The following is a 27,095-nucleotide window of genomic DNA, read 5'->3' as shown; positions in this document are numbered from 1 at the left end:
TCCGATGAGGATATTAAACCACCGCCAAAAAGGCACCAAAATCACCCCGCGGTAGCCAAAACCCTGCTTTGACGAGGTAGCCAAGGGCCGGATCCTTATAGGAATCCTGGACCGAGGGAATGACCGTGGTGCTATCCCTAAAGACCAGTGGCCGTACGTCCGGAATTAAATCGTTAATGCCGTTCTCGACGTGCTGATGGAGTCTCCGGGTAGTCCGCCGCAAGGTTCTGATGCAGGATGGTACCAGGGCCAAATCAAGGTACTCGCTTGCGAGGACGCAAGGTCTGTTGCGCTGTACAAGGCAGCAGCCGCAGAGCTGGGACAAGTCTATCCCGGGCGATTATTGAGGTCGTCGACTGGAAGGACATTCCGGCTCGGCCAAGGGCCAGGGCATGGGTTCCAGCAGTTCCAGCACAACTTGAGAGAATTCTCAGGATGCTGCAACTGATGAACTCGGCTCTCCCAACGCAGGACTGGAGTGTCATCCAAGTCGCGGACGCTGTAAGACCTAGGAGACAGGTCGTGTTAGCCCTGAATAAGGAAGCTCTCGAGCTCCTTAGACGGAGCAAAGAAAGAGTGTTTTACAGCCTCGGCGAGGTCGTAATTCACGTATACCGTGGGGACGCACAGCGCGCATCCCTTTCGAGTGCCTCTTTGGACACGGACATTGAGGCACCCGAAGTGGAAGCGGAAATCTCCGACGCTGAAAGCCTGGTTTCCGCCACGTCAAATTGCGCAGGGGCTCTGGGCAATTTTTCGATGGAGGATGCTCTGCTGGATAGCGACGGAGAGGATCCCAACATCACGGTGATGGAGGCAGGGGAGTCTGAGCAAGCTCATGCTGAGGTTGTTCCAGATAAACCTGCACAAAAGTAAGGCTGCCTCGGCTGCTCTCATCAGTCGCCTTTTTAAAGGCGACGTCGAAGTGGTCCTTATCCAAGAACCCTGGGTGAACAACTCAAGGATTTGCGGATTGGGAGCCATTGGGTTTAAGCTCATCCGAGCTGCAGATGAAGGTAAAGTTAGAACTTGCATTTTAGTAAAGTCGGGGCTAAATATCTTTCTCTTACCTAATTATAGCAATTGTGACGTTACAGCGGCCAGCTTGGCAAGCGGGGGCACCCAATTAACGCTAGCCTCCGTTTATATACCTTACGACGTAGGGGAACCTCCGCAAAAGACGGTAAAGGATCTGGTGGCCGACTCACGCAGAGGCCATCTGCTAATCTGGACAGACGCAAACGCCCACCACGTGCAGTGGGGTAGTTCCGACATAAACACTCGTGGTGAGTCACTTTTTGAGTACCTTTTAACAACTAACCTTGTAGTTTGCAATGTAGGTAATGAACCAACTTTTATTACTAAAAACCGTAAGGAGGTTATTGACCTCACTATTTGTAGCGGAAGCGTTTTTGGGTGGGTTAAAAAATAGCGTGTTCTTGAGGAACATTCCTTTTCAGACCACCGGTATGTTGAAGTAATGTTAGAGTTCTTCGTCGATCAGCCCATTGCCAGACGTAACCCACGTAATACAAACTGGGACCTACATAATGAGCTGTTAGCAAGAGAAGTACCAGAACTGCCCCCACAAAGCTCCTCATCAACGGAGGAGCTAGAGGGTATGATAGAAACCTTCACATCTGCATTCTCAAATGCCTTAGGACAGGCTTGTCCATTGCCAAAATCACGCGGTAAGCGTAAACCTCACTGTTGGTCCCATGATCTGGACCTACTTCGTAAATCCTGTAGAGAACAGTTCAACAAAGCCAAATTCTTTGATAACGGGGCACAATGGCTAGAATACAAGGACAATCTAAGGACCTACAAAAAAGTCCTGAGACAAGCGAAGAGAACTTCATGGAGAAATTTCCGCACTGGAGTCGAAAGTGTCGTTGACACATCAAGGCTACGGTGCGTGCTTTCTAAGACGCAAACAGCTATTAGCTTTCTGCGGAGACCGAATGGTACCTGGACCAGCACAGAAGGGGACACCCTAGAGCTGCTCCTGGACACACATTTCCCGGGAAATATGACCAACGCACCGGAACTAACTGCAGCAAACCAAGCTGTGAATATACCCATCACTGAGGAGAGGGTGAGGTGGGCAGTTAAAAGTTTTAAACCTTTTAAGGATGCTGGACCAGACGGGATTGTCCCCGCTCAACTTATCTACTCTTTGGAGTTATCAGCCAACTGGCTGCTGGACATATATACCGCTTGTTTGGCTCTGAACTATATTCCGTGTGCATGGAGGAGCGCCACGGTCATATTCATTCCTAAGGCAGGCAAAGCCTCTCACTACGAGCCGAAGGACTACAGACCTATCAGTCTTTCATCCTTCGTACTCAAGACCCTAGAGAGATTAGTTAGCGATTTTCTCACTACAAGCATTGATAGGAACCTCATTTCGGGCTATCAACACGCGTACACCAAAGGTAAATCTGCGGAGACTGCGCTACACAGCCTAGTCTCTACTATAGAAACATCCTTTTTCGAAAAGGATTATTGTGTTGTGGCCTTCCTAGACATTGAAGGAGCATTCAACAATATAAGTCCAGACGCCGTTAACAATGCTTTAACTGATCTGGACGTAAATAGACCCCTAGTGGGACTGATTGATCAACTGCTCAGGGGAAGGAATGTACTTTCCTCACTGGGGAAGGTTGATATAACACGATTTGTCGCAAGGGGCACGCCCAGGGTGGTGTCCTTTCCCCTCTACTATGGAACCTAACGGTAAACTCGCTGTTAAGAGATACTAGTTGGGGGAGCGGGAAGGTTGTGGCATATGCTGATGACCTAGCGATTGTCTACAGAGGCAAGTTCCCTCAAACTTTATGCGACTTGATGCAGGTAGCATTGCGAGAGGTTTCCCTGTGGGCTTCCCGATGTGGACTCAGCGTCAATTCCGATAAAGTAGAGCTTGTCTTATATACCAAACGATACATAATAACATCGTTAAACCTACCAGAACTAAATGGGGTGCGCCTAAGCCTGGCAGATAAAGCCAAATTTCTAGGCGTAGTTTTAGACAAAAAGCTGAACTGGAAGGACAACGTTATTCAGCGACAAAAGAAAGCGGATATTGCAATATATACGTGTGAAAGAACCAGTGGCAAAAAATGGGGACTCACCCCCAACATATGCAGATGGATTTATACCGCGATTATCAGACCCATACTGCTGTATGGGGTAGTCGTATGGTGGCCAGCCTTGAGCAAGGCGTCAAACCTAAACTTGTTGGATAAAGTCCACAGATCCAGCATGATAAGCATAAGCGGGGCTCTAAGAACATCGCCTAGCGAAGCTCTTCAGGCCATTCTTGACATCCTTCCATTGGATCTAGGTGGTCATCGAGCAGCTGCAACGTCAGCCCTGCGTCTAAGGGAGTTGTCGTGTTGGAACAACAATACCACAGGACACTCAAGTATGCTAAACAAATACAGTTTTCTTCCTCCTAGCACGGATCGCTGTGCGGCCACAACAGTTGCGGAAACCAACTTTAATATAAACATACCCAGCAGGGATGACTGGACGGAGTCGGAGAAGTGCCTTGCTATGAGCAACAGCATTTCCATATACACGGACGGCTCCAAGCTAAACGGTAGATTTGGAGGTGGAGTATACTCAAGGGACCTTGACATCCAGCTCTCGTTCAGACTACCCGACCACTGCAGTGTATTCCAGGCAGAAGTTGCAGCCATAATGGAAGCCGCAGCTAGGATAGGGACATACAATGTCGGCAAAGAAATTTTTATCTTCAGCGACAGCCAAGCTGCCATAAAATCTCTGGGCTCCCACTCGTTCAATTCTGAACTAGCACTAAACTGTCGCCGATCTCTTCAATAGAAGGCTCAACAGAACCGTGTACACCTCACATGGGTCCCTGGACATAGGGATATCGAGGGAAACTGCATTGCAAATGAACTCGCTAGGCAGGGTACAACCAGGCAGGTTCTTCCTGGACAAGAACGCTTTGGTATGCCCCTGTCCACATGCCAGCTAATGCTAAAAGAGCACATTTACCGTCAAGCCGACGAAAGATGGCCACAAACACCGGGGTGTTGAACATCGAAAGAAACCTGGCCTAAATGGGATCCTAAAAGACCCCGTCACGTTTACAACCTAAGAAGGGATACAATTTCCACACTTGGGGGCACTAACGGGTCATTGCCTCATAGGTAGGCATGCAGAAAGTTTAGGAGCGCCTTATCGTCGTTGCTGTAGGAGGTGCAAAGAGGATGAGGAGGAAGAAACGGTGGTTCACCTCATTTGCAACTGTCCAGCACTAAGCGGAACACGGCAGCGCTTTCTGGGAGCTCCATTTCTTGATAATCTGAGCCAGGTTGCGGAGCATGACGCCAAGGACCTGGTAGCTTTCATCAGGACCTCAAAATGGTTCGAAGAGGAAAGGTAACGGTGTTTTTCGTGGTATCACAACGGGCCTAATACTACTGGCCTAAGTGTGCCCTCGGGCAGCCACCCTAACCTAACCTAACCTAACCTATTTGCCTATGACCTTGGTTAGGAGCCATACGTCAAACTTGGTTAATTTCGTGGGAAGGTCGGTCAAAATATAACCACTTTCGCAGAGAGAGCGCACCATCTTGAAAAAAACACTTCGGTTTTGCCCGCTACACTTTCAGTCAACATTTGCTAACTAGGTATGAGATATGATGCGGATGAGCTGTTAGACGTGCTTGCATTCCCAACACAAAGCGATTAGTGCCAGTGTTTTTGACTAAAACCAAAAACTTATTTCCAGGCTTAAATCGCCCTATGCTAATGGAATAGTCCCTTCCTATCAAAGACCATATTTTTTATAATTTTTGATAGGCGCATAAGACTGAATAATGTGTCGCATTCTTGGAGTACGACTCGGATCCCTTCCTACCAAAGGCGGGATAAATAGGTAATTTGGTTAAGTGGTAGCCATTCCGGCAAGGGAAGCTGACACTGTGATACCACATAAGATAACGGTGACGAAAGCCATAGCTACTTAGAGAATCGTTGTCTACCAACGACGTAGTTTCAAATTGCATCGATCTCAACCCTTGATAAGCCCTTCGGAGATCCTAGTAAGCCGAGATCGAAATATTTTCGTCTTGTTCTGGAAAAAGCTGAACAGTCCGGTATAAAATGTTTCGTCATCCTAGTAGCGCTGGAGAGCTTGTCATCAACCGTATTAATAGCGGAAGCTACCGCTTTGAAGACGCCATAATTATCGGGCAACTTAAACTTACGAATTACACCGAGTTCTTCACGTGAAACCGCTTTTCAACCTTTTTCTCCAACTTCGACTCACTCGTGAACCAGTTAACCAGTCCACTGGCCCAGTTAAATTTTTTTGCGCACTCCTCTCTAGGAGGAATGCTTGTTCTGAAGCTTACAGAGAAGGGCAATCGTTGGCACTGTGTGGGATAAATTCAAAGTGGTAAGAATGGAAAGTGTCTATTGTGGTGACGCTGTCCTTACATAACGTGTCGGCTGATCACTCTGAATAGGGGAGGAAACTGAGAAGAAAAGTGATAAAAGAGATGATGAGTGCCAGAAATGGAGTGGATGTGGAACACAAAAGGGAGAGGGTAGGAAAATGAGACAGCGACTGAGTATTGAAAAGGAAAAGCATTGAACTGGAGAAGAGGAATCGTAAGATAACATATTATTGTTAAGCTGATCGTGAAAAATGGAGATGTCGTCATAAAAACAAATTCAACAAATTTGTACTTACACACATGGAAATATTAAAGCTTTCCCACTTGTCAATTTGTTGCTTTAATTTAAGAAAAAAATAAATTACCTTCAATTCAAACTACATTGAACTGCTGTCGCTTGTCTTAGGCTGACTGACTAAGCGACCCTGTTATGAGTTGAAGTGTGCCAGCGGATTGCTCCAGTCGTTTACGCAACTCAAATTAAGCGTTTCGGCAAACGCTTGCAAATAGCACATACATATCTACTAAGTGCATACACATTAGAGTGGACTAGTTTTTTCTAACATAATTTTCAGCAGAAACGGATTCTATATGAAAATTCATGAAAAAGGCGCTCAATTACATTTTGGGCTTGCGAGATACATACTTAATCGGTGTCATATATCCAGTTTTCTATAAAATATTTAAGGTTGCTAATGGAAAAATTAAATAAGTAAAATAAAATAAAATTAAAAAAATAATGTAATATAAAAGAAAAAAATAAGGAAACATTCAAGAAAATATAACAAAATAGAATAGAATAAAATAAAACAAATTAAAATAAATAAAGTTAAGTAAAATAAAATAAAGAAGATACAACAAAATAATTTAAAATAAAATAAAAAAAAAATTCAATTAAAATAAAGTGAAATAAAATAAAATTAAATGAAACAAAATTAGATAAAAAAATGTATTCTTTAATTTGATGAGCTGAAAGCCAATTTAAATAAAATCACCATTCATTGTAGGTTCATAAGCGATTTTATTCAGGTCGATATTTCGAATTCATTCTGAATTCATCATCAGGATCATTTGAATACATGATCCAATAAACAGATCCCGCATTGAAAAATGAGAGAGCAAAAATCACAGTTGGCTGGGATATAAATTTTCTCGGCGTGACGTCACGCTTTTGACAACATGTTTCATTGCTGACGCAGTGTTCAGACTTTATCCCAATCGGAGTATTTTGCTCCACTCTTACCTCCTACTATATTTTTTATCTCAAAGGTTTATGTGGGTCGAGTTGAAAACTAAATAGTATTACTACCTAATATCTTTTGGTTCATTGGATACGTATGAAAAGCTGATTGTTTGCAAGTGGCGAGATTAGATGAAATGACGCGAATTCATTGTTCGTGTCTTAAGACATGTTTGTTCACATTTTACTCACAGTTTTTGTACTATTTTCGTATGGAATGAGAATAGAAGGAGTAAAATGTAAGCAAAAAGTGTGTCCGGGCGCGATATGTAAATCCCGCCAAAATTCAACATACAGCACTTCTTAAAGTTTTATATAAAAATGAAGTACGTTGAGTCAGTGAGGTCAGCTAACCCTCTTTTGCCTCCATGTTTGAACAACCCGGAGGGTACCCCGTCATTACTTGGCACCTTGTGATTTTTTAGCCGTGATATTGCCATTCTCACTTCGCCATAGTTGAATGCCGGAGCGTGTTTTTAATCATCGGCAATCGGGGTATCGGGTTCGTCTTCCCCCACACTCTGTACGTCAGTTACCAGGTCGCCATTATCGTTCCTACAGGAATCTGCCCTGGTCTTGACACCGTCGTGTCATTAAAAGGACATGAAATATGTGTGGTAAACCGAAAACAATAATAATAATATTTTTCCCCGATAAATATCCGGGGAGATAGAGCCTACTTTTCTTCCAGAATGTGTTGTGCTTATGGGAGCATTAATTAGTCATTCTACACGTTTTAGGCCGTGCATAAGGCTGAGAAACATTTCATGGTAAAAACACAATCGATGGGATTGCCAAGCCCCCAATTAAATTTGATGTAAGTTGTTCGCCCGCTTTCAAAAAGGAAGAAAGAATATACTCCGAAAATTTAATTTTTACTCCGGCGTAGTCGTTTACTCAGGTAATAGTTTTAAATACTCCGAAAACTGGTAGCAAAATATGAGAGAAATGTAATAAATCGAAAAACTTCAAGAGCGCTCCGTCATCAAATTTTTTTTCAAATTCGATTACAAATACAATAATTCCGCATTGCTATATCTTGGCTCATTTGTTTATGATTTGAATATGTTGCAACGAAATTGTGATTTTAAATAAAATGGCTCATAAAATTAAAGAATATATTTTAACCCAAAAAGGCTACTAAATCTCATCGAAAATGACAATATAAAATAAAATAAAACAAAATAAAATTAAGTAAAAATATTTAAAAAAAAATGGATATAGAAAAAAGTTAACAAAATAAACCAAGGTTCGATTCGAGCTCAAGGCCAGAACAATAATTTTTTTCTAATGATAATTATTGTTATTTTTTAATTTTTCTAAATTTGAAAAATTGTATTTTTGTTTTTGAAATAGAAAGTAGAAAATTTTTCAGACAACCTGCCATACCTGCGCAGATAGATCCATTTCGAAGGGTGCTAAGCCTTCATCATCAGTACGCTTTAGTCACGCTGCGCTAACCATTTAGCTATACAGCGGTGGTTTGTTTGACTGGCAAATTTGCTACTTCTATTCCTTTTACCAACTATATTTATTCAGTGTTGCGCCATCTGGTGCAAATCACTGATAATGCTGGATTTTTGTTTATTGTCAATTACTTTGTTTGACATTCCCAAGTGCTCATGGTTTATTAACAGTTGTTTTTGTTTTATCGGCAATTGTTAACAAAATAAAACAAAAGAAAACAAAATAAAAAAATTTTATTAAATTAAATCAAATAAAACAAAATATTATAATACAAAATAAAATAAAATAATTTTAAATTAAACAAAATTAAAAAAGAAATAGAATAAAATAAAATAAAATAAAATAAAATAAATAAATAAAAAAACTTTTAAATTAAATGTTTTAAATAAAATATAACGATATAGAATAGAATAAAATAAATAAAATAAAATAAAATAAAATAAAGAAGAATAAAGCAATATAAAATGAAATAATTTAAAAAATGTTTAAGGTTTTTGAAAATAATGAGGTAGGTCCTAGGTACTAGACATCACACTCCTCATCAATCTTGGGCTTTGATTAGACAATTAAATAAAAGCGTTAGATGCGTCAAATTTCTATTGAAAGTCTTAAGTAAGACCAACTGAAACTTAATCAGGTTACGCTACGCCTCACATTTTTAGACATTTCACGCTCCTAACGCTTTTATTTAATTGTTTGATCAACGCCCTTGATTGATAAGGAGTGTGATGACTAGTACCTAGGACCTAACTAATTATTTTATAGCCTTTAGTATTATTATTACTTCATGTAAGTATTGTTTTAAATAAAACCGTTTAACTAAATTTTTTTTTTAATTATATTATTTTCACGTTTTTAGCCTTTATTTAATTGCCTATTATTTCTCATTCTATTTAGTTCATTAAGTGGCTCATTATTACAAGGACTCTTTCCTGACAATTTTCTACAATCTAAGTCCTCAATACATAATCCTTCCAAAGACTTTACTCGACTCTGCGCAACGCATGCTTATCCCTCCTCAAACTCCAAAATATTTTGATGTCACTTCTACCGGACTGTATGTAATATTTGTTCCAAATATTAGTAGTATGTTTTCCAAATATGAACCAAATCGGACCACAATTTCGATTGCGAACCTAGCGGCGATTTTTTTACAGGCAATTTTCCATTCATGTATGTATTATGTTTCCAAATATGAGTCAAATGGGGCCACAAATACGATTTTTTTTAAATATCTCGAACCTAACACCACCTAGCGGCGATTTTTTTCACAGGCCGTTTTCTAGTCATGTATGTATTATGTGTTCCAAATATGAACCAAATCGGACCACAAATACGATTTTTTGAAACATGTCGATCCATTCGCCACCTATCGAAGTTTGTTTCTTATTATTGCATTGTCATCGGGTTCTGAACTATATTCCAAGTTTCAAGCTTGTAGCTGATCGGGAAATTACTTAAATTTCAATTACAAAATTCGTGCCGGCCAGTCAGTTAAAAAAACCGTTTAATAAAATAAAACAAATTCAATATAAAATAAATTCAATTAAAATAAAACAAAATTAAATGAATTAAAATTCAGTGAAAGAAAATAAAATAAATTGAAATCAAAGAAAAAAAAAATTAAGTAAAAAATATTTAAAAAAATGGATATAGTACAAAATATAATAAAATAAAGTAACTTAAAATAAAATAATATAAAATAAGATAAAAAAATAAAAAATAATGAAATATTAAAAAAATTTAACAAAATAGAATAAACTAAATAAAATAAAATAAAATAAAATAAATAAGAATAAAATGGAAAAAATGAAAATAATTTAAAATAAAATACAATAAAAAAAATAAAGTTGAATAAAATAAAAAATAAAATAAATTAAGGTGAAATAAATAAAATAAAACAAAATAAAATAAAGCAAGATTGAAAAATAACAAAAAAAAATTGACAAAAATGGTAAAATAAGGTAAAGTGAATTAAAATTTTGATAAAGTAAATTTTGATCTTGATTAACTTTCTTACCAATAACACTTACACTTGGTGAAGATTACGTCCCCAACTATTTTGTAGAGTTTAAAATTGATCGCGCTAAAGCCACGTCTAGCTACGTTTTTCCCTTGTACTTCATGTAAAAAAATAAGCATTTAGTAGCAATGTGGAAAAAATCGACCGATGTAAAGACACCCTAATGTAGACATTGGCATTTACATACCGATTTGTTAGCACTTATAATATCCATCATCCGGCGGCAAAAGGCTGAGCCAGTTAAATAATTTTGCATGTAAATGCAACAACAACGAATTGAGCCAGATAAATCCAGAGCAAAGTCTGGTTCAATTTGTGAGCCAGATAATTTGTTAATTACTTATCTTTCGTTGGCAACGCTGCTTTTAATAAAACTACTTTTTCAAAAATAGATGTCGCTGCTTAGCCTTTCGCCGTATGAGTTAAATGAAAAACAGCGGCGACATCTGCCAATCACATTTCACGTGTGCGAAAATATCACGACATCTGCTTCTCAAGTCTCTCGTTGATCCAGAGCATTCCCGTGAGAATTGAGCGTGAGCCGGAGCTGTAAAACTCACTGGATGACGGCAAATGTGTAGACTAGCTATCGTTAACAGTTTATCAACGACACTGCGGATCGTTTATTTCAGCCTGATGTAGTAGAAGAGGCGGTTTTCTGTATGATTCATGCCCTAACTGAAATTGTAGTAGGTACCAACAAATTTGTTTGTTTCATCGTTGTGTCCTACTTTAAAATTTTATTGTTGTTAATTCTGCTTTAATTTACTTTTCGCATTTTTTGTTTGTTTTGTTTTAACATAAAATCGAACTGAAAAACCCAGTCAGTCAGGCAAGATGAGCATCACTTTAGCACAGATACAGAATATAATTTCTTTTATTAATATTTCTGATTCCATATAATATGTTTTTAGTACAGGGTTGAAAATTAAACCATTCACAACAATACTAAAACTCAAAACCATTTGAAAAAAATCAAAAAGTTTAAAAAATCTAGAAACAGAAATTATCTGATACTTCTGGTTTAATAAAAAACCAAAAAGTTGTAAAATTTTAAACTTAATGAACAAATTTTGAACCAAAAAAAATTCCTAGAGAGCAATTTGCGGCATCTCAACACGCCTATTGTAATAAGCTAGGTGTACAGAAGTAGCTGTGCATTCGGTTTTCAAACTTTTAGAGGGATCCCTCGAAAGCAAAGCATTTTTGCGAGGTGTCCTTCTTAACATAGAAAGACCCTTACACAGAGTCCTGCCAGCGGCAATTAAAAGGGTCCTTGTTGAGTGGCATAACTTTAGGGAGGGTTGAGCCAAAATTTTGAAAAATGAGAAAAGGGATGCGCCCAGTGGGTCGTCCTCCTTTAGGTGGTGGTAATGAATGTTGTTCTTCAGAATCTTGGCTGTAGTTGCTTCCAAATGGTGGCTTATGCGAATCACCCCATGCTTCTGTCCGGGGTAAAATTCTGAATACACATTCTACAGTGGATCGGGTTATTTGAAATATGGATCTTCTTTTAGGGGAGTACCGCTGGACCATCCGATAGGGTTAAGTACCTTAAGGATATGCTTGACAGCAGGCTGCCGTACAGCTCAATGTGGAGGAAAGGACTGGAAGGCTTCGGTTGCTTTGAACAGATTTCGAAGTGCAATAGGCTTACGCTGGATGCTCTCCAAAGGTGGTACATTGGCTGTACTTTATGGTAGCCAAACCTAATTCCTTCCGTGGTGTTCTGGCCTTGTGTAGAGTACTAGACGACTTTGTTTCCATCTCTTTGCGCCGGCTTCAACTGAAGTTGACACATTCAACACTCTGCCCTTGTGTAGAATACTATACGACTTTGATTCCACCTCTGTGTGCCGAGTATTTGCGTAGCAACGGTAAAATTTAGAATGAGACTGATCTCAACCTTGAATAAATCCTACGGAGATTCAAGTAAGTCGCGACCGAAATACTTTCGCCAAATTCTGGCAAAAGCTGGGCAGTCAAGCATAAAGGGGCTCGATGATTCCACCTTATCATTCTCCATACAGATGCAGCAGGATGGGGCTTTCATTATATCAGTAGCATCCAACTACTTTTTGAAACAAATTATCTGGATGCCTGAGCAAAATGATATACCTGGAAACTGTGGGGCTAATCTCTTGATCCAAGCTAGCACTGGCAAACTAAAAGTGTTTGTCGGTGCAGACTTTGGAAAGCCTCTTTCTACTTGTTTTCTGCTTCTGGACAGATGGGTGTTGAGCTAGCTAAGCAAACACTGTCCTGATATCACCTCTTGTCGTGTGTCGAGGTCTTTCTGGCCCGTTTTTGACTCCAAGCGCTATTAGTAGGGTTTCCCGAAACTCATATATGTATGGTTATTGGAGTGTTAACAAGGTACTGCCCATTGGAAGTCCATGCGATGCATCTTTATTTACTGGACCGCCCAAGTTTTGTTAGCTGCATAGAGGAGAGCTAGGTAAAATCATCCACTCCATTTATGCTCCGTTGTTCAGCTTTTATGTATTAGACTTTGCTGATGAAACTTTCAAGGTCGTTGTCTGCCTTATTCGCTAAAAAGTTCTAAGTTTTTGTTAGTTATTTGTTTAAATCTCGCGTCTGGTTCAAGGCTGAATACGGAATGAGAGTGTGAGAGGTTTAGTGCGAATATAAGAAAAACATATTTTGGGGCGATTTACATCGGATAAGATTTAAACCGAACTCCTCTTTCAAACTGCTTCGTGCTAGTCTTTAATTTTTCCTACAAACTGACGGTTCGAGACCTACATTTTTTATGCAGCCACCCAATGGCGGCTGCAAGGCATATGAGTTTTTACTGAGAAGCTTTTGGCAGAAATATAATCGAGAAACCTCAAAAATCAAAGTCGAAAAAAAGTCAAAAAAATGAAATTTCGCAGGCTCGAAAATTATTTTTTTGGGTATGCGTAGTGGAATTTTTTTTCTTAGCCCAAATCCTATCGAAAAATCGATGGCGCGATATCGGTTAACTTTCGTCCATACAAATCGACCCACCCTAATGTACATACATACATTTAACATACTTTTATATATTTGTTTACTAAGAAATACAAATGGGTTTTCCAATATATTGGGAATTCTATTTCGAAAAACAAAGCACTATTATCGCCTAAGTTAAACAAATTGCATTCATACTGAACATGTGTGTGTGCGCATGCGTGATAAAGTAAATAAAACGAGCAAATATACATACATGCATACATACATATGTTGAGCTTATAAGCTTATTTTTTACCACCTAATTGTACCAAACAATAGATGTCACCTACTAATGACCGTGAAAATGTTTAAGTGCAGCAGGTGAAGGTAGTTCACGCCAAATCTATTACCGTAATTAACAAATATGACATGCAACAGAAAGTTTTGAATAATACAATAAAATGTAGTATATTATGTCTAGTATTATATTCCCACCATATTCTATTGAAAGATATATTCAATGCACGAACTCAAGCCAGTAAAGCCGTAAAGGTAAACATACAAATATATAATACTATATTGTATCTATATATTTAACAATTTTACACGCCCACATTGCTTCAACGCATCATTGGCAAAAGAGAACTTACAGAAGCGCAAATGTGTGATCTTAAAATGTTAATAAAGAATACGAAAAAAATTTGTAACAAAAGTGAGAGTATAAACTGACACGAAAAAACCGTGTGCCATAAGGTAAAAGTGGTGCAGCAAATTGCTACTTTATAGCTATGTATGTATAAATATATATACATTAGACTAGGTCGATTTATTAACCAATACCGCGCCATCGATTTTTCTATAGGATTTGGGCTCAGGAAAAAAAGTTCACCTACTTATACCCAAAAAAATAATTTTCGAGCGTGCGAAATTTCATTTTTTTTTTAATTTTTTCAACTTTGATTTTTAAAGTTTTTTTCATGACCTACTAAAAAAAATGTCATTTGATTGTAAAATTTTCATGTATACCCTGTCCGACCCAAAAATATCCGCTAAAAACATTGGCGATAACAGTTTTTTGAAAAAATAAAATATTTATTTTATATTTTTTCAAAAAACTGTTACATTACGCAGGCTCGAAAATTATTTTTTGGGTATGCGTAGTAGAACTTTTTTTCCTGAGCCCAAATCCTATCGAAAAATCGATGGCGCGATATCGGTTAACTTTCGTCCATACAAATCGACCCAGCCTTATATACATACAAAATATGAAACACATAATAGCACGTGAAACACAATTGCCGTCTTTCAGTGAGTTTTACAGCTCCGGCTCACGCTCAATTCTCACGGGAATGCTCTGGATCATTGAGAGACTTGAGACGCAGATGTCACGAAATTTTCGAACACGTGAAATGTTATAGGTAGATGTCGCCGCTGTTTTTTATTTAACTCTTACGGCGAAAGGCTAAGCAGCGACATCTATTTTTGAAAAAGTAGGTTTATTAAAGGCCGCGTTGCCAACCTAAAAAGAAGTAATTAACAAATTATCTGGCTCACAAATTGAACCAGACTTCTATCTGGATTTATCTGACTCAAATCGTTGTTGTTGCATTTACATGCAAAATTATTTATCTGGCTCAAGATTTTGCCACCGAATGATAGCTAATGACTGCTCTTTGGCAAGTTATCAGTTCGTGTATAAAAATTGCTCTCTCTTTCTGTGAAGAGAATTAGATTTTTGGAGCCAACAAGAGAAACTGAATGTCTCCTTATGACCCCCGAACACCACATACATAGTGAGGCCAAATAGCTCAAAATTAAAGAGCACAACGAAATCCTGCAGTTTTTGCTAAATTGTCATAAACTAGGTCATCATAGCAAAAAACTGCTTGATCTAGCATAGCCTCCACGGAGATTAAGGGAACCTCTACTTAAGCACATTGACGAGATCCGGCACCTGCCAACACAACCGCTTGATCCAGACAAGCATAAGCAAGCTCTAAGCAAAATTTACACAGAATCGCTTAACGCTTTTGCCAGGACGCGCACGGTGAACCCTGTTATTAATATGCAATATCCTACCCTTGCAGAAGAAGAAAGCAGCACTACCAAGGGAGACACGAGTCACCCTGGCTGTAGCAAGTTAAACTCATACTTGTTCACAATCAACCACGACATACGTAATGTATTTCCTGCATGCGATGACATCAACCATCCTATCATTTGTAATGTGTAACCTACGGCTCTAACACCAAGCTCCCTATGGTCCGCCCCTGTTGAAACAGCCAGTTTCCTTGTACTCCCGTTAGAGGGCTTTGATGACAATTTTTGAGTGGTCGTGCTCATTGAATGGGGCGAAGCACTGTTAGCACAACAACAACAATATGTCTTGGGTTTCTTATATACTCAGCGTGCTATGCACACAGAGCATATTAACTTTGATTGGATAACGGTTCGTTGTAGAGGTATAAAGGAATCTAGATAGATATAGACTTCCATATATCAAAATCATCTATATCGAAAAAAAAATTTGATGAAGCCATGTGCGTCCGTCCGTCAATCCGTACATAACACGATAACTTGAGCAAATATTGAGATAACTTCATCAAATGGGCTTATCTGGACCCAGAATAGATTGGTATTGAAAATTAGCGAAATTGGACGATAAGCACGCCCACTTCTTCGAATTGGAAAATTTATAGAAATGAAAAAATGAGATAATTCAAAAACGAATACCGCTAAGCTAATGAAATTTGGTATGTGAATTGGTTTTATGACACAAAATACAAGTTTCAAAAAATGTTGGAATATAGGGTTGGCAACACTCACATTTATAAGAATATTTGGAAGTTTAACAAGCCGTAAGTAAAAGGCTGTTAAAGATATCACATTGAAATTTGGTAGAGAAACTATCCTTGATAAATAATATATACTAAGAGAAGATGATGAAAATCGACTAAGAACCACCCCCACTTTTATTTAAAATATTTTTAAAAGTGTCGTGTACGAATAAAATAAATTATATCTTTGCAAAAAGAGCTTTATACCAATGGTGTTGCATTTTGCAAGTGGAATTACAACAAGAAATAGGAAAAAAATAAAATTTTTGAAAATGAGCATGGCACCGCCCCTTTTATGCCACCCAATTTTCTATGTTTCGGAAGCATAACTCGAAGAAAAATTAACGGATCGTAATAAGATTGGGTGCATATTTTGACGAATATTAGCATCACTAAGCTGCTACTAAATAAATGCAAAACAACAGTAAAGCAGACACTTTTATGTAGAAGGCGACGAAGAGATATCTCATCTCACACACACCCATGTAGTCATAAGCCGAAGTAGTTACTCACACATACATGCGCATATAACTGAAATTACCAAGCAGAAGATACAACAATTCTAGAAGGTGCAACGTCTAGACCTTTGGAGAAATATGCAGATCAGGTAACAGAGAGTATAAAAGCAGCGCAAGCTTACGAATGACTAATCATTTTTGATTTAAGCATGCTATTAGTTATGAAGTGTAGTCTAATTAGAAGTACTCCCAAGGTAATCTGAATAAAGACCAATTTGCAATACTGAATATTGGAATGATTTATTCAACAGTTTGGTGATTCGAACGTTAGCAGAAGGTGCAATAATAATCAGGATTTCCCTAAATTCATTACAATATATTTTCCTTATAGCAGGAAATATTTCTAGTAAAACTGGACGGGATTGGTTAAAGACCACACCCACGGTTATATAAAAGATGTTAAAAAGGGTCGTAGAGTAGGCTTATAAGTTATACCTTACCGAAAAAAAGTTTTGTATCAATGATATTTCACTTACCAAGTTTTATTGTAAGATGAAATGGGAAGACTTTTCTTTTTTATGGGCGGTGCCACGCCGCTATTCTGATAAAGCATTACACAATATTTCTAGAGCCTCAAAAAAAATCCCCTGTAACAATATGCCAATGAAGACAAATTTGTTCACTTTCAAAGGTCTAGGGATATATCCCAGCTTGGGGCCATTCGCTCAAATGGAGTCCACTTTGAAGTTCTATAGAAATGATTATATCATGCGTGAAGTACTTAAGCCATTAAGTGGTAGTTGTGCTGTTAAAGGTAGTAGCAGAAGTGGTAGTGGTGGTGGTAGTTGTAGGTAAAGTTGTATTGACAATGGGTATGGTAATGGCAGTGGTGGTGATAGTGGCTCTGGCAGTGGTAAGGTAATGATAGTGGAAACGGTACCGTTAGTGGTAATGCTGGTAGAAATGGCGTGGGCAACGTTAGTGGTTGCGTTGTGCTAATGGTAGAGGTAGAGGTAGTGGTAGTAGTTGTGGTAGTGGCGGTGGTAATGGTAGTGGCAGTCACAGTGATAGTAGAGGTTGTAGTGATAGTGGTAGTGGAACTGGTAGTGGCAATGGTAGCGGTGGAAGGTAAGGGCAGTCATAGTGGCGGTGGTTGTGGTAGAGGTAGTGACAATGTGTGTGGTGGTGGTGGTGGTTTTAGCAGTAGTGGTAGTAGCAGTAATAGTAGTAGTGGGAATAGTATAGGTCGTGGTAGAGACAGGGAGTATGGTAGGAGCAGTGGTGGTGGTAGTGTTAGAGTTGTGATAATGGTAGTGGTAGTGATAGCGATACTTGTAAGAGAAGCAATAATTACTTGGAAGTAGTAATGGTGGTGGTAATGGAATTTATGATGGTAGAGGTAGTGGCGGAAGTTCTGAGAATGGTATTGGTACTGGAATGATGGTAGTAGTGTTATTGGCAATGAGAGAGGGTAGAGGGAAAGCAGATATGTAAGTGATAATTGTGGAAAAAAGGTGGTGGAAAAGGAGACTGGGTGAGAAATGGTGGAAAAGAATTCGAGGAACGAATAAGAGATGGAAGTGTGGAAAATTTGTAAATACAAGAATGCCAAAATTCGCGTAAAACGAAATCTGCCAGCTCTGCTGGTTTAACAAATAACACAAAAGTGCATTGAGAAATGCATTTGATTGATTTCTCGAACACTTCGTGAGCCTAAGTTTAACGAATAATGCTTCGCTATAAGCTGTAAAAGCATAAAACCCAATTTAAAGTCATAAACGCAGTCAAATTTTTACCAGAAACAATAAATAACCGAATGGTGGCATTAGCAGTTATTTCGAAGCTTATAAACAGTTGGAAACAGCAAAAAGACGAAGCTAACCATTGCGCCTGCGCAAAAGCTTAACGCCATAAGTCAGCGTCACATGTGCACATGCGCAAGCTGAGCTTATACAATAACAACTGTGAATACATAGATCGCAACCAACAAAGCGGCAACGACAAAATTCAAAATAATTTTGCCGTAAAATTCAGTTGGTAATGTGCAACAGGCGACAACGGTAGGTGTTCGAGTATGGTGCGCTAAATATGAAATTGAAACAAAAAATTTTCAAAAAAAAATTAAAATCGATTAATATTAAAATGAGATACAGCACGTCTAATATTTTGTTTTTATAGATTGTGTATGCAAATAAAAAAATTTAAATTTCGATAAACTGCATTGTGTTTGTTAATGAAATTTTGGTGGTTAAATATAGCTTGGAATTTACAACAACAAAAAATATAACGTGAAATATGCGGCCAAATTATAAAAAATGTTGACGGTGTAGTTAAAGTAGTTAAAAAAAAAAGAATTTTAGTTGTTGTGATTATTATTCTTGCTTTATGGTAATATAAAGCTGGTGAAAATAATAGTTGCTTATACAAGTGCGTTAAATTTTTTATGATTTTTTTTGTTTGAGTTTTTACAACAACAAGTAAAACTAAAAACTAAGCGCGAAGTTATAATAAACTTAAAAGTTTATTTGACTTTTAAATTGGCTCATTGCAAAGAAAATAGCAACAACATTGGTTGATCCATAGATTATTGCATCAAATAAATAAACAAAGTAAAATAAGTGAACAAACAAAAAAGCTGCAAAATTATTAAGCAAACAAGCTCGTTACAAATTATACCAAATTCGAAAAAAACACAAATAATAGAAATCAGAGTTTAAGTGCTTAAAATAATCAACCAAGTTAAATTTAGCAGCACATCACTTTCATTTTCATTGTCAACAAGAAACAAATCGACTCAAACGCGCATCCAATGAAGGCCAAAATGAAGAGCTCGTACATTCATTACACACACATAAGCACATGACCAGCTTAAGAAATCAACAAACTACCAACTAAGCAGTTAAGCTTTTATCTAAAATTACCACATTGAATTTTGCTTTATTGGTCAGCCGGTTTGCAAAAAAAAAAAAAAAAAAAAAATTGCTGCTTGGAAGTACCCAACAACTTTAGTGTTGTGGATTTTCAAAGCAAAAAAGTGCAAAAATCTCACAAATCTCTTCCTGCAAAACAACATTTTCATTTATCGTTTAATACTCTAACTCTATTCACTATTGATTAATAGTGAAAATATTTTACAAAAAAAAAAAAAAAAGCACAAAACAAAAAAAATACCATCAAAAAAAATTGAACAACTTTTAGGAGCGCCAAGCAACTGTTAAAATTGCACAAAACGGAATCTTTTAAAACCCAGCTGAAGCTTTAGACAAAATGCGTTTTGTCACAACAAATTTACTATTCATATGTGTTGGTAAGTAGCGTCTCCAGACGCATTTACTTTTCTTATACTGTTTTTTTTTTTTTGCTTTACTCCTACCTACTCTTACTACTGCCTTAAATGCAACAAGGCCACAAATTGTTGACTCAGGCGTAACACTTGGCTTACATAATTTTTTATTACTAAAGAAACCTCGAAAGTTAATAAAAGGCAAAATTTACATATTTTGCTTTACACCCACATGTCAATCATACTCGCATACACTTTTGTGTGCGTTTAAGCGCCCGGTCTAGTTGTTTTCAATATTTTTTAGCTACTAAATAAAAAAATTTTGGAGCTAATAGCCTTTATTTGTCAAATCGTATTGCTTACCCAATAGCAGATGCAGTTTCAGGGCCAAATGTTACAAAGCGTCTCCAATAACCCTTTAGCTTTTCACTTCATAACAAAAGACTTAAGCAACGAACCTGCAGGTATATTTTACAGAAGCAATACGTGCAGACGTTGCTCCGCAATAACTTTGGTATATCTGCATGCATTTTAAGGAGTTTTTATCTCTCACTCTTCTTCCCCCGCTCTTCAACTCTCCTTTTTCGTCGTCCAGTCATTTGTTCCATATTCAACGTGGTCATATCAATTGTTCCCATTGTTGGGTTAGTACTGTAAATGTGCTGATTTCCAGAATGTACCGGCTCAATATACAGCAAACAACTTTTAACATCGATAACATTCCGCGATTCCTACGGGAAGTACCTTAATTGCTACGAGTACAAGGACTTGAAATGGATGTATTTTTAGAGATATGTAGAATTGATTTTTTAGAATCGTTCGTTCTTTTTAGCCTCCGAGTGTTTGATCATCTTACGATAGCCGTGAGTAAGGTTAGGTTGAACTGGACGGTCAATAAAGATCTCACATATAGTGAATATGTGCATATTGTTACCAGAATTTGTTTGACGACCAAACGGAAGAACCCGAATCAGGTGCCAGAATATATGTTATAGAATAACTACGTCCTCTTGGCAAATATTAGCAAACTTCTAGGACCCAGCTTAATTGCTGCCTCGATATCTGGCAACTCTGGCGCCCCTAATAGCTGGAGCCTTCACCTGGCATGCGCAGGACACGAATACAGAACGTGCTCAAACGTTTCTTCCTGCAGCTAACACTCCCTGCACTTGCTGTTACTGACGAGGCCTAACTTATAAGCATGTGACGCCAGAAGGCAGTGTCCAGTCAGTATGCGCATAAGTCTCCTCTCTTCCGAGATATGAGCCACTTTTGCTTTGCACTTGATCTTAGAAATTTTGCGGCCTCGCGCTTTTGTCAACGCCCTTCCTGTTTGTTGGATCATATGCAACTCCTTTTGATTTCTCCCAAACCGATTGGGACGTCTATCGTCGACTCAGCGAGTGTTGCACCCTCCTTTGCCAACTCGTCGGCCTTTTCGTTACCTGCTATACCTTTATAACTGGGAACCTAGGTAAACGTGTATGGAGCGAAGTTTTTCCAAAGCTTCTTTGCGTTCCAAAGCACTTCTCGATGAAGTACTTTGTGAGGTTATTCCTTAATCGCAGCCTGACTATCAATAAATATATTGACGCAGCTGCAGCTTAAGCTCGCTTCCTCCAGAATTTCTGCTGCTTTCTTCACTGCTTTGATTCCCGCCTGAAAAACGCTGCAGTAATCTGGCAGCCTATAGGATCTACTTATTTCTGGGTCAACACAGTAAACAGCGGACTGAAACTCTTCCATTAATTTGAAACCATCCGTATACATGTGTGTAGTATGGCTCAGGCAAGGGACCACCATAACCGTAGGTACAGTTTCATATTTATTGATAAAAAAACGGGCAGAAAATAAATTTATTGCAATTTTTTTATACTCAGTTGAGCAGAGCTCACAGAGTATATTAACTTTGATTGCATAACGGTTAGTTGTACAGGTATAAAGGAATCGAGATAGATATAGACTTCCATATATCAAAATCATCAGTATCGAAAAAAAATTTGATTGAGCCATGTCCGTCCGTCCGTCCATCCGTCTGTCCGTTAACACGATAACTTGAGTAAATTTTGAGGTATCTTGATGAAATTTGGTATGTAGGTTCCTGGGCACTCATCTCAGATCACTATTTAAAATGAACGATATCGGACTATAACCACGCCCACTTTTTCGATATCGAAAATTTCGAAAAATCGAAAAAGTGCGATAATTCATTACCAAAGACGGATAAAGCGATAAAACTTGGTAGGCGGATTGAACTTATGACGCATAATAGAAAACTAGTAAAATTTGGGACAATGGGCGTGGCACCGCCCACTTTTAAATGAAGGTAATTTAGAAGTTTTGCAAGCTGTAATTTGGCAGTCGTTGAAGATAAAAAAAAAAATAAATGTAAGGCGCGATAACCTCCGAAGAGATCTAAGGCCGAGCTTCTCTTCCAATTTGCGTCGTGCTCCTCTTGATTTTTCCCTACAAATTGGCCGGACGGGACCTACATGTTTTATGCCGACTCCGAACGGCATCTGCAAGGCAGATGAGTTTTCACTGAGAGCTTTTCATGGCAGAAATACAATCGGAGCGCTTGCCAGACACTGCCGAGGGGCGACCCCGCTTAGAAAAATTTTCTTCTAATTGAAAAATCTTATTTCTAAAATTTTGATGTTGCTTTGCCCGGGAGTTGAACCCAGGGCATACGGTGTGATAGGCGGAGCACGCTACCATCACACCACGGTGGCCGCCGTTGAAGATAATATGATGAAATTTAGCAGGAACGTTACTCTTATTACTTTATGTCTGCTAAATAAAAATTAGCAAAATCGGAGAACGACCACGCCCACTTTTTAAAAAAAAATTTTTTTTAATTCAAATTTTAAAAGAAAAGTTAATATCTTTAAAGCATATAAGTAAATTATGCCAACATCCAACTCCAGTAATGATATGGTGCAACAAAATACAAAAATAAAAGAAAATTTCAAAATGGGCGTGGCTCCGCCCTTTTTCATTTAATTTGTCTAGGATGCTTTTAATGCCATAAGTCGAACAAAAATTAACCAATCCTTGTGAAATTTGGTAGAGGCTTAACTCCTAGGACGATAACTGTTTTCTGTGAAAAAGGGCGAAATCGGTTGAAGCCACGCCCAGTTTTTATACACAGTCGACCGTCTGTCCTTCCGCTCGGCCTTTAACACGATAACTTGAGAAAAAATCGATATATCTTTACTAAACTCAGTTCACGTACTTATCTGAACTCACTTTGTATTGGTGTAAAAAATGGCCGAAATCCGACTATGACCACGCCCACTTTTTCGATATCGAAAATTACGAAAAATGAAAAAAATGCCATAATTCTATACCAAATACGAAAAAAGGGATGAAACATGGTAATTGGATTGGTTTATTGACGCAAAATATAACTTTAGAAAAAAACTTTGTAAAATGGGTGTGACACCTATCACATTAAAGAGAAGAAAATGAAAAAGTTTTGCAGAGCGAAATCAAAAGCCCTTGGAATCTTGGAAGGAATACTGTACGTGGTATTACATATATAAATAAATTAGCGGTACCCGACAGATGATGTTCTGGATCACCCTGGCCCACATTTTGGTAGATATCTCGAAAACGCCTTCACATATACAACTATGCCACTCCCTTTTAAAACCCTCATTAATTCCTTTAATTTGATACCCATATCGTACAAGCACATTCTAGAGTCACCCCTGGTCCACGTTTATGGCGATATCTCGAAAAGGCGTCCACATATAGAACTAAGGCCCACTCCTTTTTAAAATACACATTAACACCTTTCATTTTATACCCATATCGTACAAACAAATTCTAGAGTCACCCCTGGTCCACCTTCATGTCGATATCTCGAAAAGGCGTCCACCTATAGAACTAAGGCCTACTCCTTTTTAAAATACTCATTAACACCTTTTATTTGATACCCATATCGTACAAAAAAATTCTAGAGTCACTCCTGGCCCACCTTTATGGCGATATCTCGAAAAGGCATCCACCTATAGAACTAAGGCCCACTCCCTTTTAAAATACTTATTAACACCTTTCATTTGATACCCATATCGTATAAACAAATTCTAGAGTCACCCCTGGTCAACCTTTATGTCGATATCTCGAAAAGGCGTCCACCTATAGAACTAAGGCCCACGCACTTTTAAAATACTCATTAACACCTTTCATTTGATACCCATATCGTACAAACAAATTCTAGAGTCACCCCTGGTCCACCTTTATGGCGATATCTCGAAAAGGCGTCCACCTATAGAACTTATAAAATATTCATTAACACCTTTCATTTGGTACCCATATCGTACACAAAAATTCTAGAGTCACCCCTGGCCCACCTTTATGGCGATATCTCGAAAGGGCATCCACCTATAGAACTAAGGCCCACTCCCTTTTAAAATACTCATTAACACCTTTCATTTGATACCCATATTGTACAAACAAATTCTAGAGTCATCCCTGGTCCACCTTTATGTCGATATCTCGAAAAGTCGCCACCTATAGAACTAAGACCCACGCCCTTTTAAAATACTCATTAACACCTTTCATTTGATACCCATATTGTACAAACAAATTCTAGAGTCACCCCTTGTCCATCTTTATGTCGATATCTCGAAAAGGCGTCCACCTATAGAACTAAGACCCACGCCCTTTTAAAATACTCATTAACACCTTTCATTTGATACCCATATCGTACAAACAAATTCTAGAGTCACTCCTGGCCCACCTTTATGGCGATATCTCGAAAAGGCATCCACCTATAGAACTAAGGCCCACTCCCTTTTAAAATACTTATTAACACCTTTCATTTGATACCCATATCGTATAAACAAATTCTAGAGTCACCCCTGGTCAACCTTTATGTCGATATCTCGAAAAGGCGTCCACCTATAGAACTAAGGCCCACTCCCTTTTAAAATACTCATTAACACCTTTCATTTGATACCCATATCGTACAAACAAATTCTAGTGTCACCCCTGGTCCACCTTTATGTCAATATCTCGAAAAGGCGTCCACCTATAGAACTAAGACCCACGCCCTTTTAAAATACTCATTAACACCTTTCATTTGATACCCATATTGTACAAACAAATTCTAGAGTCACCCTGGTCCATCTTTATGTCGATATCTCGAAAAGGCGTCCACCTATAGAACTAAGACCCACGCCCTTTTAAAATACTCATTAACACCTTTCATTTGATACCCATATCGTACAAAAAAATTCTAGTGTCACCCCTGGTCCACGTTTATGGCTATATCTCGAAAAGACATCCACATATAGAACTAAGGCCCACGCCCTCTTAAAATACTCATTAACACCTTTCATTTGATACCCATATCGTACAAACAAATTCTAGAGTCACCCTGGTCCATCTTTATGTCGATATCTCGAAAAGGCGTCCACCTATAGAACTAAGACCCACGCCCTTTTAAAATACTCATTAACACCTTTCATTTGATACCCATATTGTACAAACAAATTCTAGTGTCACCCCTGGTCCACCTTTATGGCCATATCTCGAAAAGGCGTCCACCTATAGAACTAAGGCCTACTCCTTTTTAAAATACTCATTAACACCTTTCATTTGATATCCATATCGTACAAACAAATTCTAGAGTCACCCCTTGTCCATCTTTATGTCGATATCTCGAAAAGGCGTCCACCTATAGAACTAAGACCCACGCCCTTTTAAAATACTCATTAACACCTTTCATTTGATACCCATATTGTACAAACAAATTCTAGAGTCACCCTGGTCCATCTTTATGTCGATATCTCGAAAAGGCGTCCACCTATAGAACTAAGACCCACGCCCTTTTAAAATACTCATTAACACCTTTCATTTGATACCCATATCGTACAAACAAATTCTAGTGTCACCCCTAGTCCACCTTTATGGCCATATCTCGAAAAGGCGTCCACCTATAGAACTAAGGCCTACTCCTTTTTAAAATACTCACTAACACCTTTCATTTGATACCCATATCGTACAAAAAAATTCTAGAGTCACCCCTGGCCCACCTTTATGGCGATATCTCGAAAAGGCATCCACCTATAGAACTAAGGCCCACTCCTTTTTAAAATACTCATTAACACCTTTCATTTGATACCCATATCGTACAAACAAATTCTAGAGTCACCCCTGGTCCATCTGTATGTCGATATCTCGAAAAGGCGTCCACCTATAGAACTAAGACCCACGCCCTTTTAAAACACTTATTACACTTTTCGTTTGACACCCATATTGTACAAACAAATTCTAGAGTCACCCCTGGCCCACCTTTATGGCGATATCTCGAAAAGGCGTCCACCTATAGAACTAAGGCCCACTCCTTTTTAAAATACTCATTAACACCTTTCATTTGATACCCATATCGTACAAAAAAATTCTAGTGTCACCCCTGGTCCACGTTTATGGCGATATCTCGAAAAGACATCCACATATAGAACTAAGGCCCACGCCCCCTTAAAATACTCATTAATACCTTTCGTTTGACACCCATATTGTACAAACAAATTCTAGAGTCACCTCCGCTCCACTTTTATGGCGATATCTCGAAAAGGCGTCCACCTATAGAACTAACGCCCACTCCCTTTTAAAATACTCATTAACACCTTTCATTTGATACCCATATCGTACAAAAAAATTCTAGAGTCACTCCTGGTCGACGTTTATGGCGATATATCGAAAAGGCATCCACCTATAGAACCAAGCCCACGCCCTTTTAAAATACTCATTAACACCCTTTCAAACAAATTCTAGAGTCAGCCCTAGTCCACCTTTATGGCGATATCCCTAAATGGCGTCCACCCATAGAACTATGGCCTACTCTCTCTTAAAATACTCTTTAATACCTTCCATTTGATACAATGTCATACAAACACATTCCAGGGTAACCCTAGGTTCCTTTTACAACATGGTGATTTCCCTTACTTTGTCTCCACAGCTCTCAACTAAGTATGTAATGTTCGGTTACACCCGAACTTAGCCTTCCTTACTTGTTATAAATTTAGCTTTATTGGCACATATTCACACTTAAACAAAAGAGTTTTGCAATTTGCAAAAAGCTCTACTTAATTTAGAGCCATAAACTATGACTGTGGGCCATTATGTTGGTGGCTTTGTTTGATTGAAAGGAGAAAGCTGAAGAAATGTTGTCGTCACAATCAATTGGCGCTTAAACGTCTAGAAGATTTTGAAGATGCGTAAAATGTCAGGCTAACTATCCCTATTTCAAAACGTAGCTGATACCAATTGCGAACACAAAGAGATATCAAGTCTTCTTGGCGGAGGTCTTCCCTTACAGCTGTTTCCAAATATGGGTGTCGATAGGAATACTTTCCTCTTCGTGCATTGACATAACATGGCGTAGCGGTTGGCATGACCATACA

General features: G+C 38.4%; 1 protein-coding gene across 4 annotated transcripts in view; it reads left to right on the top strand.

Annotated features, from left to right (window-relative positions):
- Positions 1 to 18,372: 18,372 nt before the first annotated feature.
- LOC137233727 (serine proteinase stubble) overlaps positions 18,373 to 27,095 on the top strand; it is a 44,436-nt gene continuing 35,713 nt past the window's right edge. Inside the window, exons 1-2 of one of the 4 annotated variants that reach the window (XM_067757055.1) lie at positions 18,373 to 18,732; positions 18,860 to 19,704. In XM_067757055.1, coding sequence (XP_067613156.1) covers positions 19,665 to 19,704 — 40 coding nt within the window. In that variant the 5' untranslated portion in view covers positions 18,373 to 18,732; positions 18,860 to 19,664. Of the gene's footprint in view, positions 19,705 to 27,095 lie in introns of all 4 variants that reach the window. The other 3 variants (XM_067757063.1, XM_067757071.1, XM_067757048.1) reach the window with 3 other exon arrangements.

This window comes from Eurosta solidaginis, chromosome 1 (assembly GCF_040869045.1).
Source record: "Eurosta solidaginis isolate ZX-2024a chromosome 1, ASM4086904v1, whole genome shotgun sequence".
NCBI lineage: Eukaryota > Metazoa > Arthropoda > Insecta > Diptera > Tephritidae > Eurosta > Eurosta solidaginis.
Note: the sequence above shows the minus strand (reverse complement) of the source record. Positions and strands in the feature narration are given on the sequence as shown.